The 12,915-nt window shown below is 32.8% G+C and overlaps 1 protein-coding gene and 1 pseudogene across 1 annotated transcript; both read right to left on the reverse strand.

Moving 5' to 3' along the window:
• Positions 1 to 1,676: 1,676 nt before the first annotated feature.
• On the reverse strand, positions 1,677 to 4,497 carry LOC11446962 (probable receptor-like protein kinase At4g39110). Its single transcript, XM_003627693.4, has one exon. It carries the CDS (start codon positions 4,495 to 4,497, stop codon positions 1,951 to 1,953), a length of 2,547 nt encoding a protein of 848 aa, XP_003627741.3. The 3' UTR covers positions 1,677 to 1,950.
• Positions 4,498 to 7,716: 3,219 nt separating this feature from the next.
• LOC11441431 (jasmonoyl--L-amino acid synthetase JAR4-like) lies at positions 7,717 to 9,530 on the reverse strand (annotated as a pseudogene).
• Positions 9,531 to 12,915: the final 3,385 nt, after the last annotated feature.

Consider the following 12,915-nt stretch of genomic DNA (forward strand, 5'->3'; position numbering starts at 1 on the left):
TATTTTATTTTCTCTCTATTGCTTTGATTTTTGTGCCAACACATGCTTTTCTTTATAAAAATATGGTTGTCAACCAAACTGATGTTCAAATAACATTGCTCTAAGAAAAAAGAAAGCAAAACTGTTATTTTTTACTTGAGAAATGATATTTGAACATCCATTTCATACAACTTTTGTGACAACTTTCTCTCTCGTACTCACATTAGTTTGAACTTTATCTCTATATTGCTATGGTTTCCGTGCCAATACTACTTTTTTCTTTGTAATGGTTGTCAAATAAGTTGTTACCAAATTGGTTGTTCAAATAACACTCCTCTTTTTACTTTATAAATTTTTGATTTTATTTCAACGTTCTTCAGGCTGATATTGGTCCCCAGTCCCAAGCTATATACTAGTTTAATGTTATGAACATTTGATTTCTGCACCCACCAATTCTGCTTTTATTAAGACTGGGTAATGGCAACCCCATCCTTATCTACACTTCCTTTCATTGACTGTTTGGATCTGTGGCTGAAGCAAAATTTCCTGCATCTAGGTGAAGCTAAGAATTCTAGCTTCTTCAATCCTCATTTTTGGAGCATAAATATATTGTAAACCAAGTACAGGGTTCAATCTCATAACCAATGCTTTTTCAGGAGGAAATATATATATATATATATATATATATATATATATATATATATATATATATATATATTTGTGTAAATATATTTCTTTTTGGAAAGCAAAAATAATCACAACTGTTCTCTATGATTTTTATCAGTCATTTTGTTGGGTGTGGGCCATACTGTTGAGTTGTGTTGTGCATGTTGAGTTTATGTTGGGTGGGTGTGTGCCACATTGTTGATCAAAATGTCAAACATAAAGTATATCATATATCATGTATGCTACTCACTTTTTTTGTTTCCACAATAACATAGTACATGCATGTGTCCCCACAGCTCATAATGTACATGATACATCCCTCCCTGCTCCTAGTGAATTTCTCACATTGGTATCATGATTTGAATCTAACACTTTTATGAAGTATGAGGTAAATACTTTCCAACCAGACTAATATAGTAATTAGATAGAAGAAAGTCATTTCTTATGACAGATTATGTGTTTTGACCTCATAAATAGTTTACTTATGGCACTAGATGCAAATGTAGCAAAGTAAATGCATGAAAATAATATATAGTACTAGATGCAATTAAAGAGAAACTATGGACTTTGTGCATTTAGTTTTCAAATTAAGCTCTGGATACTAATGCACTTCTATGAGAAGTTTGAAAAAATTATTAGACAATTCAACAGTCTTGCATGTCATAAACATATGAAAGATTGAAAATGTTAATTTAGATTTTAACTATCCAGTAAGGTTTTAAATGACATACACAATCTCGACTTTATCGCAATTTTTAATATTGCGGAGAACTGTAGTCAAGGTGATACGACCTCACTCGCAATCGTGTGCAGAGTTATACTAAATAATCTTGATATTGGAGACATATGTTTTTTATTTTTATTTTTTTAAAATCATTGATTACAATCTTGATCTATTCATCCTATGTTAATTTTTTTTTTGCAGGTAGCACATCATCTATATCATATGACCAAATAAGAAAAAGAAGCTATTTTCTTGTCAAATTGCATGGAAATTGAAATCTAAGTTTTCCTAAACTTGCTTCTCAAAATCAGTCCCTAAAATTTACAAAACAAAATATATTACATATCAAATTATATAAGACCATATGATTAATGGTACTGAATGCACATATAATTACACACACCAGTACTTTAACCAGTATTACAAATTCTACCATCAAACATAATACTTCACAACAGAAAACATCACACAGTATCATCACACACCATTATACATCAAATTTTTTTCTCCACATTCATACAAAATTATAATATAACACTTCCTTCACATGATCAACTTTACAGAATTCCATGTGATGGATTTCACCTTCCATTAAGATTACTAAACTGTGCAAACATTGCAGTTCCAGAATGGCCATCAATAGCTTGAACTTCAGCAGGACTATTATTTACTTCTTGTTGAGGAGGTGTGGGGGGACAATCAGTAACAGAGGGGGGTGTAGTAGGAGGAGCAGGTGAAGTAGGAACAACAACAGCAGCAGATTTAGCCTCATTCTCATCCTCAACTTTTCCTTGTGTAAAAGCTTCTTGAAGCTGCAATGCATATTCCAAATTCCAAAGAACATCTCCCATTGAAGGCCTATCAACACCATGATCAGCCAAACATTTCTCAGCAGCCTCGGCAAATTTCTTCATAGATTCGGGATTAATCGAACCGACAAGAAGAGGGTCAATGATTTTATCAAGCAAACCCTTTCTCTTCCATTGCATAGCCCAATCAGCTAAGTTAACTTGTTCTCTAGGTAACTGAGGGTTAATAGCTGGCCTGGCGCACAATGCCTCGAGCAGGACTACTCCGAACGAGTAAACATCAGACTTTTCGGTCAATTGTTGTCTCCTGAAGTACTCAGGGTCAAGATAACCAAAACTACCTTTCACGGCGGTACTAACGTGACCTTGTCCCATAGGCGCGTCTTTTGAAAGTCCAAAATCGGATACCTTAGCCGTGAAATTCTCATCAAGCAAGATGTTTGTTGTCTTAACGTCGCGATGAATGATTCCTTGTGCCGTACCAGTGTGAAGGTAATGAAGACCTCTTGCCGATCCAATGCAAATGTCCAACCTTTGTTTCCAAGAAAGTGCTGGCATGTTCTTTCCATAAAGATGATCTCTAAGATGTCCATTAGGCATGTACTCATAAACAAGAATCATTTCTTCATTTTCATCACAATATCCAATCATTGAAACCAAATGTCTATGTCTAAGCTTAGACAACATTTGGATTTCAGTCTGGAATTCATTGATACCTTGTTCTGATTGTGGATTTCCTCTCTTGACAGCAACTTGAACCCCTTCATCAATCACACCTAAATAAACATTACCAAAACCACCAACACCAATAATGTTTTTGGAGTCAAAATTCTTTGTTGCTTCTTGTATTTCTGAAAAGGAGAAAATCCTTCCTAATCCCATTGATGATGAGAAAATGTTGCTTTTCCCTATTGAATTCTTGCTACTCATGAAACTTGTGTCGCCGGCGTGTAAAGGAAGCAACCATGAAGAGAAACTATTCCTCTTTTGCCAATCTTGAGGCCTCTTATGCCACTTGATCACCATAGCACCAAGACCAACAAATGCTCCAAACATCATAGCAAAACCGACCGCTGCAACCGTTCCACGGTTCGAACCACCAACTCTCCTTCCATCAACACCAAACTCACCATCCAAACTATTCACTGTGTTGCTTATCTTCAAAACCTCAATACCATTCATAATTGCATTAGCATTTCCACCATTAGCATCTGCAGGACCAATTTGAACACTCAATCCTTGAGTCATCAATGTTGCATTCACAACAAAATCTTTATAATATGGTGTTGCCAATGCACCATTTATAGCTGATAAATCCAAATTAGCAATTGCAGTTTTTCCATTGACATAAACATTGAAGTAAAGTTGATTAAGTCCTTTGCTCACAATGTCACAAAAATGCAACCTAACAAGGTAACTAAAAGAAGTGTCAACATCAAATTTCCATGACACATTGAAATTTGGTAGACTCACATCAGCATTACCCATCTCAGTGGCAGAAGAATAAACAGTTTGTGGTGCAATCAAAGGCGAAATATCCGGATTGTCTTGAGGAAACTTAACAACATTAGTAGCAACAGTAACACTCTTTCCAAGATTCTTATTTGTAAGATAAGGTTCATCAGATTCCCAAATTCTTCCAAGTGTATCATTTGCTGATGTAATTAGAGGTCCTCCATTGTTCAACCTAAAAACAGGCTGGAAAGCATAGGCTGTTAATCCGTTAACCGGGGCGACTGGGAAAAGTCCCGAGCCGGTGTCAACGATTAGGCTATCTGGCGCCGTAACAACCTCGATTGCATTGATAAACGCAGCCGAATTCTTCAAAGGAATGAAGGACAACATCAACTGTGGTTCTGTTGCATTGATGAGATATTCTTTGAGGATTGCTTTGTCAGTGTTATTCACATTGAAGCTATGAAGAAGAACAAAAGTATTTGTGTTGACAGAAAACGTGGCCTTTTGAAGATCGAAAACGCTGTTTTTGATAGGATAGAAATGAAGGCGAATCCAATGAAAACCAGGCTGAACCAAATGGAATGAATACTTAGCTTCTTGAATGAAAATTCTAGCAGTTGAATATATAGGTGAAGGAACATCAGCATCAGTTGCTGAAACTTTGTAATCATCCTTAGCTTGTAAAAATGAATTTGCTTGTGGATCTGATTTGAATTGTCTACCATCAGGTAAAGTAACTACATTTTCAGAACCACAATCAATAAGAAAACTATCTTTTGGAACGAAACTTGGAGACGAAGAAGGAAGAGCTAATGAAGGTGAAGAAAAAGATAAGAGAAGAATGACCAGGAGGATAGCCATCAAAGGTGATATTGATGACAAGGTTGATAGAAAATTATTATTATGATTTTGTTGTAATGAATATTTTATTTTTGATGTGTTTTTTTCTATCTTCCCCATACCTCCTGGGGGGGATTGAGGGTGAGGTTATGAAAATTTAGAAATGTTATAAGTTGATAGAAAGCATGGAAAAGGGTGTTATTAGATTTCTAATAACAACTTTCAATTTGTTTGGAGGAAAATAGGAAAGGATGACAACAATGACAGAATGTTTGGATTCCAAATATTTAGCCTAAGAATTTGGAATGTTCATTTTTTGTGGTTTGTCAATTCTCGTACATTAACATGTTTCTTGTCTTTTTTTGATTAATGCCTTTTTTTAGTACAAAACAAATGGTTGCTTTGAACAAGTCAAACTCCCTTTTCCTTTTTATTTTAACCACCTTCAATTTAGATTTGGATTCCCTACTTACGCATTCACGCATTCGAGATATTTGGAGACGTTCGATCAAGATTATAAGATCTAAGAATACATATTTAATTTTTTTTATCATATAATATAAAAGACGGTGCTTGAATCTGAACTGTTCAATCTTAATCGGACTGTCACTTATATCTCGACTACGTGAATGTAGGAAACTTCCACCTCCAATTCCCTTTAGACAGGTATTTTGAGCTCTCTCTACCATGATGTAGTGCCATTCCATAAAACAACATCAACAAGAAACTGAATTTTAGTTACATTTATTGCAATAATGTCATGTCTTTCCATACTCATTAATTTTTTTTGTGTCATGTCATGCTGTCAGGAAATCTTAACCACAGGATGGATGAGATGATTCACAGTCTGACTTGATTAAATAGATTTTAAATTATAAACTTAAATAATCGAAGAACTAGTTTATACAATTGCATGCAGAGATACCTGATTTACACTGAAAGTTGACATTATTTTTAATTGTATATATACATTAATCAGGGCACTTAGTCCCTTACTAATGTGACTGCACGTAGAGAGAACATGTCAAGCATGAAGAGACATGAACCTGAAATCATATGATTCTTGGAAGCTCAAGCAGTGTTGTTACTCTGACAAGGAAAATATATAATTTCAAATAAAATTAATAATATATATAGCAAAGTCAATTTTTACGGGGCTTAATAATCTATTTTGGGTTGTTTAAAATTATAAAAAAAGATTTTATGTTTCTCTCTCTTCTAAAAAAATATAATTTTATTTATAAGATAATCAAAATAGTTTTTTTATTATCTTAAACAAATGGGTCCAACTTCTAGTTTAAAAACGACACACTGGTGTCCCATCTAAAAAATACAATTTTTTTTGACCTTCAATTATTTTGTTACATGATCATAGAAAATTACACTCAATTTAAAAAATGATACACCCATGTTCCATCTAAAAAACACTCAACTTTTTTACCCAAAAAAAAAAAACACTCAATAACAATTATTTTGTTAAATAACCCAAAATAATTATTTCACTCACACAAATTAACGTGAAATAATAAATGAATGAAAGGAAGTCATAATTGTTATGTTACGAATAATATTAACGGATGTTAATTAGTCATTGGTCTCTATTCTTTAAATACATAGTTTTATTAGTTACAAGTTAGGATCAAACTTTTTATTCAAAAAAAAAGTTAGGATCAAACTTTATTCAAAAAAAAAAAAAAGGATCAAACCGCTCTCTTTCCCTTCCCTCTTGCGAGCCATCGTCAAAACTATAGTTTCACTAAAGAGGGGTGATTTATGGTCAAATTTTTACCCAAAATTACCCATCTAATTCGTTTTTCTATTCCCCTTTTTGTTGGACTAAGTGATTTTCACATCTATTTCGTTTTTTCTTTCTTGATTTCGTCATTTTAGTGCGACATTGTTTTGTTCGTCGTCTTTGTATGAGTATGACGTTGTTTGTCTTTCTTGTTTCGTTCAGGTATTTGACCGGTTCAGATTATCAGATCAACTTCGATTCAGTGCAAATTCAATCAACGACTTTGACATCGTCAACGTTGCAGATCCGGAGATATGAGTATTCTGGAGACTTGAATATAATCATATGTGCAGGCTTTTGTACCTTGCCGTTAATTATGCTATTAACATAGATGCTGTGAGTTTGTTCGCAGATTCATTTCTTTTGTTTTTAGTGAATTTGCATTGTATCGATGTACTCTATCAATTTGAACGAATGAATATCATTTATTTTTAGTAAAATAAATACATAGTTTTATTGTACTTTTGTATCGATGATTATGAACTATACCGTTAAAATTTCATGTATCATGGATATTGTGTAAATTATATGACGTATTAAATTTTTCGTTTGAAGGAATATATGAAGCATTCATATATCCTTTATAGAAGCTCCCGTCAAAATGATCCACCAACTATAATATATGGTTTTTCATTTGTATGCCCGACAAACATGGCATTTAACCCTTGTACTGATATTTCCCTCAAAAAAAAAAAAAACCCTTGTACTGATATTTATTTTTTGGTGGATAGGAAACCCTTGTATACCGATTAGTAGTAAAAAAGAGTGGAATACTGTATTTTTAAGATTGAATTTCATATTTGAATGAACATCTCCTAATCGTAAGAAAGTAGGTTTTATAATTACTGGATTAGCAAACGAAAAATTTGGATAAGATTCAATAGGATGGATCTCCCCCTTTGAAAATCGGACTGAGGGTTTCCTCTCATCCGACTGAAGTATTTGCACACAATAAAGATAAAGAAAGGGGTTTCGGTTTTCAAATTTTTGAAAACCTCTAATCATTAGAGACCAAACAACATTTCATTGATACATTAACATTTCATTGATACATTCTTCTTTGTTTCTGAATTTTTTATGCAATTCGAAATTACGACATAAATAAATAGAAATGATGGGGTTGGCACTTGACACATAAGATTCTACTACCGTTAAAATTCCATCGGTTAGAATTAGAGTCTTGTATACATATTATGGATATTGTGTAAATCATATGAAGCATTCATGTATACTTTATATTCAGACTCAAAGAAAATCCATTCAAAGCCAAAGATATATATTGGCAAATGGCATAGGCTTAATGAAGATTCATAAAAGATTTTAAGATCTGAACCATCAAGTTAAAAAAAAAGTTCAAACAAAAAAGCTAGAAAGTTGCACATTCTTTTTATTAAATCTAAGAAACTTTATTAATTGTAGACTATTGGCACAATGCCAAATATTATTCAATTGAAAGCAGTACTCAAATGTTTCTTGACAACATTTTCATTCAAGATTTGCAACACAATGTTCTGTGTAAGACCTAAATATCTTGCTGTCTTATACTGACTAATAGATGTTCCTAATCCCAAGTAATGATCAAGAATCTTTTGGAATGTTCCTTTCCCAACAACTCGGAGTTCTAAGGCCCCAATAGTGTTGGCCTTGCGCGAAAAACTGTAGGATGGATCAGTGAAAGACTTATCCAAACAATTGCAACATTTACTCAACAATTCTTCACTTGCTTCACCACTAATTTCCCAGAATATTACATAGTTTCCAGGCTCATTAGATAAATCAACATGGCTTGTGAATTCAATAACTTCCAATTCCTCTTCTGCTAATAATTTAGCAGTAAATTTTTCTCTGTGGTCTTGTCGATGTTAACGCTCAGCAAAACACTACTCCTACGAATAAACTTGAGTTTCAGTGTTGAGTTACTGAATCCCATAATATTTACCACATCTCCTAGCCTATACCGGTATAACCCTGAAATTATATAACCGAGTAAGTTAATACGATAAAAGTTAACTTTTTTATCGTAAACATTTCCCGAAACACATTAACATAAAGGTGTCAAAAAACCAAAAGCAAACTAAATAAACTTGGTAATAGTTTAGTATTTACCTGCTGAATTGGTCAGAACAATTTCATATTCTTCACCAACCTTCACCTCAGTGAGTCCCACTGGATGAGGATCAACACAAAGCTCAGTACCCTCATTCTTAACCTGTGTGAGAGGAATGAACTCAAAGTATCCATTTTGAGGAAACAAAACATAGGTTGCCAATTCAAGGGGAAGTTTAGGGTTAATATTTGCAGCTATGAACCCTTCAGAAGCTCCATAGATAGAAGTCACTAAAGGTAACTCTCCTGCATAGTGCCTCAACTTTCCTAAATATGGCTCCATCGACCCCGTCATGATTCCATAAATGTACTTCGCATTAGGAAACAACTCTGGTAACAAACCATACCAATTATTCAACCCTAGACATTTTTTGTGGATTATGTCAGCTAATTCTGGATTTGGTTTGAGCAATTTAGACATAGATTCGAATCGATGGATCTGTGACTCTACTACTAAGAACTCCTTCCCTTATATCACTACAAATCGATGGATCATGAAGGTCCAAAATCAAAGAATCTTCAAATTACAGGGTTAGAATCTAAACAATTTTTTTTAAGGGGTAAACCGGAAATCACTAATATTACAGGGGTAAACATATATTAACCTTTTTTTAATAAATGAAATGAACCTGTTTTAGATATGCAAAAAAGGCCTGATGTATCTGCACTGTTGTTTCAAACACTTCATCATTCCATGGTATATATTTAGGCTTCCTTTGGGTAGTGCCAGAACTGCAAGAGCATGGTTCTCAGATTTAGAAACTTTCTACGTTGCAATTGTATACAAAACAAATATAGCGTATAATATACGAAAGATTAACGTTACGAAGCAACAAAAATCAAATGTATGTAACATATGAAATTGTAAAAAGAAAACAACAGTACACCTTAAAGACATAGCTGTGATGGGCTTTGTAGTTAGAATAGGAGAAGCATCACCATCAATAATTCTATTGATATAAGGTTCCGAATCTTTGTGTGTAACAAGTGGAACACATGCCTTGAAACTTTCGGGATCAGTTTTTCCATTAAGACCTAAATTCTGTAAATATTGCGCTGATGCATTGTCTTCCAAAATTCGTTTCAATGTATTCATTTGAACCTTTTCTGCATCTGTGCTCAATGCCTCAAATTCTTGTATAAATTTGTCCATTTTCTATAATATTTTCACACAACCCTTCAACAACAACACAAACAAAGTGACTAGAGTGGTTTTAGTAATATCAATGAAAGAATGAAGATGGTAAAGTATGAATGCTGATGTTGAGGTTTGTGAAAACGGGAGAACTAATAGGTCTCAATAGCCGGAAAACCTCTCATTATTTTTAGAAATTTCATTATAAACTGTTACAATGCAAGCACACACGCATATGTTAACGATGCATTGCGGGATTCTCATGCTGCAGCATTGTATCTTCTATTTATCTTCTATTTTTTAGTCCATAGCAGTTAATTTATCTTCTATTTTTTAGTCTCATGATCTTATCATATTTGAAATTGCCATCTAATTCCCTCCAGATTTACTAGTACAATAATGTGATATAAAACACTTAACTTGTTCCATATATGAAATTATTACCATTTTAACCATGTTCATTGCTAATTTTTCGAAGTAAATGAAAGAGTTATTTCCATTAATGAACCATGAGTTTACAACATATACTTATAGACACACGCTTCTACATCATAAGCTACTATGCATTAGCAAGTATCTAAAACTGAGGGAACACTCTATAAGGTTAGCTTACACATCAAGTAACCTCTATTAACTAACTAATTTTGTTCATTTATCTCATGGTGCAATAGGAATCAAGACAAATTAGTTTTGCATATCAGACCCCAATATTATTGTATCAAACCAACTACACAATAGTGCTTTCACATGAACAGGCTCAAAACATATATATCTCATACTAGTTGCAACATCAGGACTCATAGATTTTATAAGACCAATAAACAACCATACAACATACTTTACACTTCATGTTTATGAAGAGATACACTCGCACACCTTGCTAGCATTCATATAGAGATGATGCAAACATCAATGGCCTTCTTGATCTTATATCACCATATTTAATACAAAAAAAGAAAAACAGATTCCAAGGACTTGTCTCATTGTTTTCCACCAAAGCTATAGCATTATTTGAATCCAATTCCATAATAATATTTCCTTCTTAAATACATTATCTGCTGGAATACAGTTCTATACGAAATCGTGAGTTTTAAAATATCGCATACCACTTGCAACCTAGAACTTTAAATATTTGGGTGCCACCATTGCTATCACAACTCATGCCAAGTTTCTAAATAAAACCAAGATGGTAATTTGTGCTTTGATCTTAATTTTCACTTATGTACATTGTAATATTGTTGACTTTCTCATTGTTAAAAATCATCCACTCACTAGAAGAAGCATATTACAACTTTTCATTCTTATGATCATTACTTTCGCTGCATCATTCTTTATGATAGTTTGATGGCATCAATTAGTTTTATGGCATGACTAATTGCTTGAATTTTTTTTTTTATCGAAAACCAATTCTCAAACAGTTTACTAAGATTAGGAAATGGAGGAAACCTTCTAATACTCGATGTTAAGGTTGTATTGATAAGTGTCATATAGGCTTAACACCGTGTATAAAAGGATTTCATGCCACTTTCCTAAAGCAATAGACGGTTTAGAATTGGTTTTCAGAGATAAATAAAATCAAAACAAAAACCCATCCCATAAAGTTAACAATAACGTAGTTCGCAAAAATTATCAAGATCAAAGATAATGATGCAGCGCTGATTATGATACAATTTGTGATGTGGTTCTCTTGGTGGGTGGATAATTTTCAACAAGGTAAAAGTCACCACCATAAAGTAAAATAAGTGAAAAATCAAAATCAAAGCACAAATTGCCAAGTGGATTTCATTTAGGATTTTTTAAAAGACAACACCCAAAAATGTGAAGGTGCATGTATGTATGAGATTCTTTAAAAAACTCACGATTAAACCTGGTGATTCTCAAAACCATATATATTAAATGATTTTAGATTTGTATAAAATTTTGCATACATGATCTATATGATATAAACTTATAATTTAAAGGTCAAATATGAAAAAACATGAATCGAGTAAAACCATCTGAAAAATATGAATCGAGTGTGTAATTTGATTTTTACTCATTTTTAATTTTTTACTATTTTGATAAAATTGATTATTTTATAAAAGATTACATAAGTTTTAATTGGAAGTAGAGTTTGCTTCCCTCTATCTTTTTACATCTTTTTCCTTCAAAAAAAGAAAATCTTGTTGCATAATTCTTTATTGATTAAACTTTTGCATCAGACCTTACTTGTCAAAATATTATGATAACTAAATTCTCAAAACCAATTTAATGGTTCGAATTTTTCATCAACTTAGACACTCCACTGAAATCAGAAAAACATCATGTTACAAAAAAAATGAAGACATCAAAACTAACGCTCTGCTAGCCAATACTCTCTTGAGCTTGAAACAAACTTGTTTAAAGTTCAACTTTCTAATTTGAAGAAGTTCTATTAAAAATCAAGAAAACAAGTGATGTATAATTAAATTTATAAACAATAGATATAACCAAGATCTCATTTAAGACCTAAAAGTAAAACAACACATAGGAGAAATGAAAGAGAGCTACGAGAGAAGAACCAATGAAGAAGAAAGAAGGAAGCCCTTTGCTCTTGATTTATTGCTCATATATTTATACTAAATAGCTAGGTTAAGATCCTTACTCGAGGACCTATTGAGAAGCAAAAATTGAATGGCTTGTGAGGGGAGAAGACCAAAACTGCAGGGTTGTTGGCGCCTGCATGCAACATGTGATTTGTTTGAAGTACAAGAATGGAATAAAGGAAAAAGCAAATGTAAAAGGAGAATTCAAATGATACTCAAGATATCAAAATAGTTGTTGGGGCACATGCTTGCTGTTTTTCTTACTGTGTATATGAGCTTAAGTTTGATCTAGTATAATTTTTGGGCCTGTGTAGTAATTTTATTTCCGAAGTGTTTGAGAAATATTTTAGAGTTCATCTATATTAGCAAACAAAATAAAAATATAATCTATGAATCCTGAGTTGTGCTTGTCTTGATCTAAATATGACATTTCAAGCTAAAAGGTTTGTTTTAGTAAAACAAAAAGGGTCTTGTTAATATGTTTGTTAATATATCTTATGTTTGTTAATAAAAATAACATGAAAGGCTAACACTTTATGATGCCCTGTTAAGTTTGCAGCTCAAAGTATTACGCAATTAGTTTTAGTTTGGAGCTTTGCTTTATTTCAATCTTATAAACATAACTAGGATATATTTCAATCTACAAACGTGGATGCTAAATTTGAGGCTAAATGTGTATGAAAAGTTTATCTAAATGCAGACGCTACTTTAGCATTTACAAACATTGAGGGAGCTTCGACTAGTGTGAGGACGTAAGATGGGGCTACTGACGATTTTCTCATAACTATATGATTGCACCAAGGATAACCCTAAGCACTTACCCTTTTAATTAATTTTGA

Source organism: Medicago truncatula, chromosome 8, assembly GCF_003473485.1.
Source record: "Medicago truncatula cultivar Jemalong A17 chromosome 8, MtrunA17r5.0-ANR, whole genome shotgun sequence".
Lineage (NCBI taxonomy): Eukaryota > Viridiplantae > Streptophyta > Magnoliopsida > Fabales > Fabaceae > Medicago > Medicago truncatula.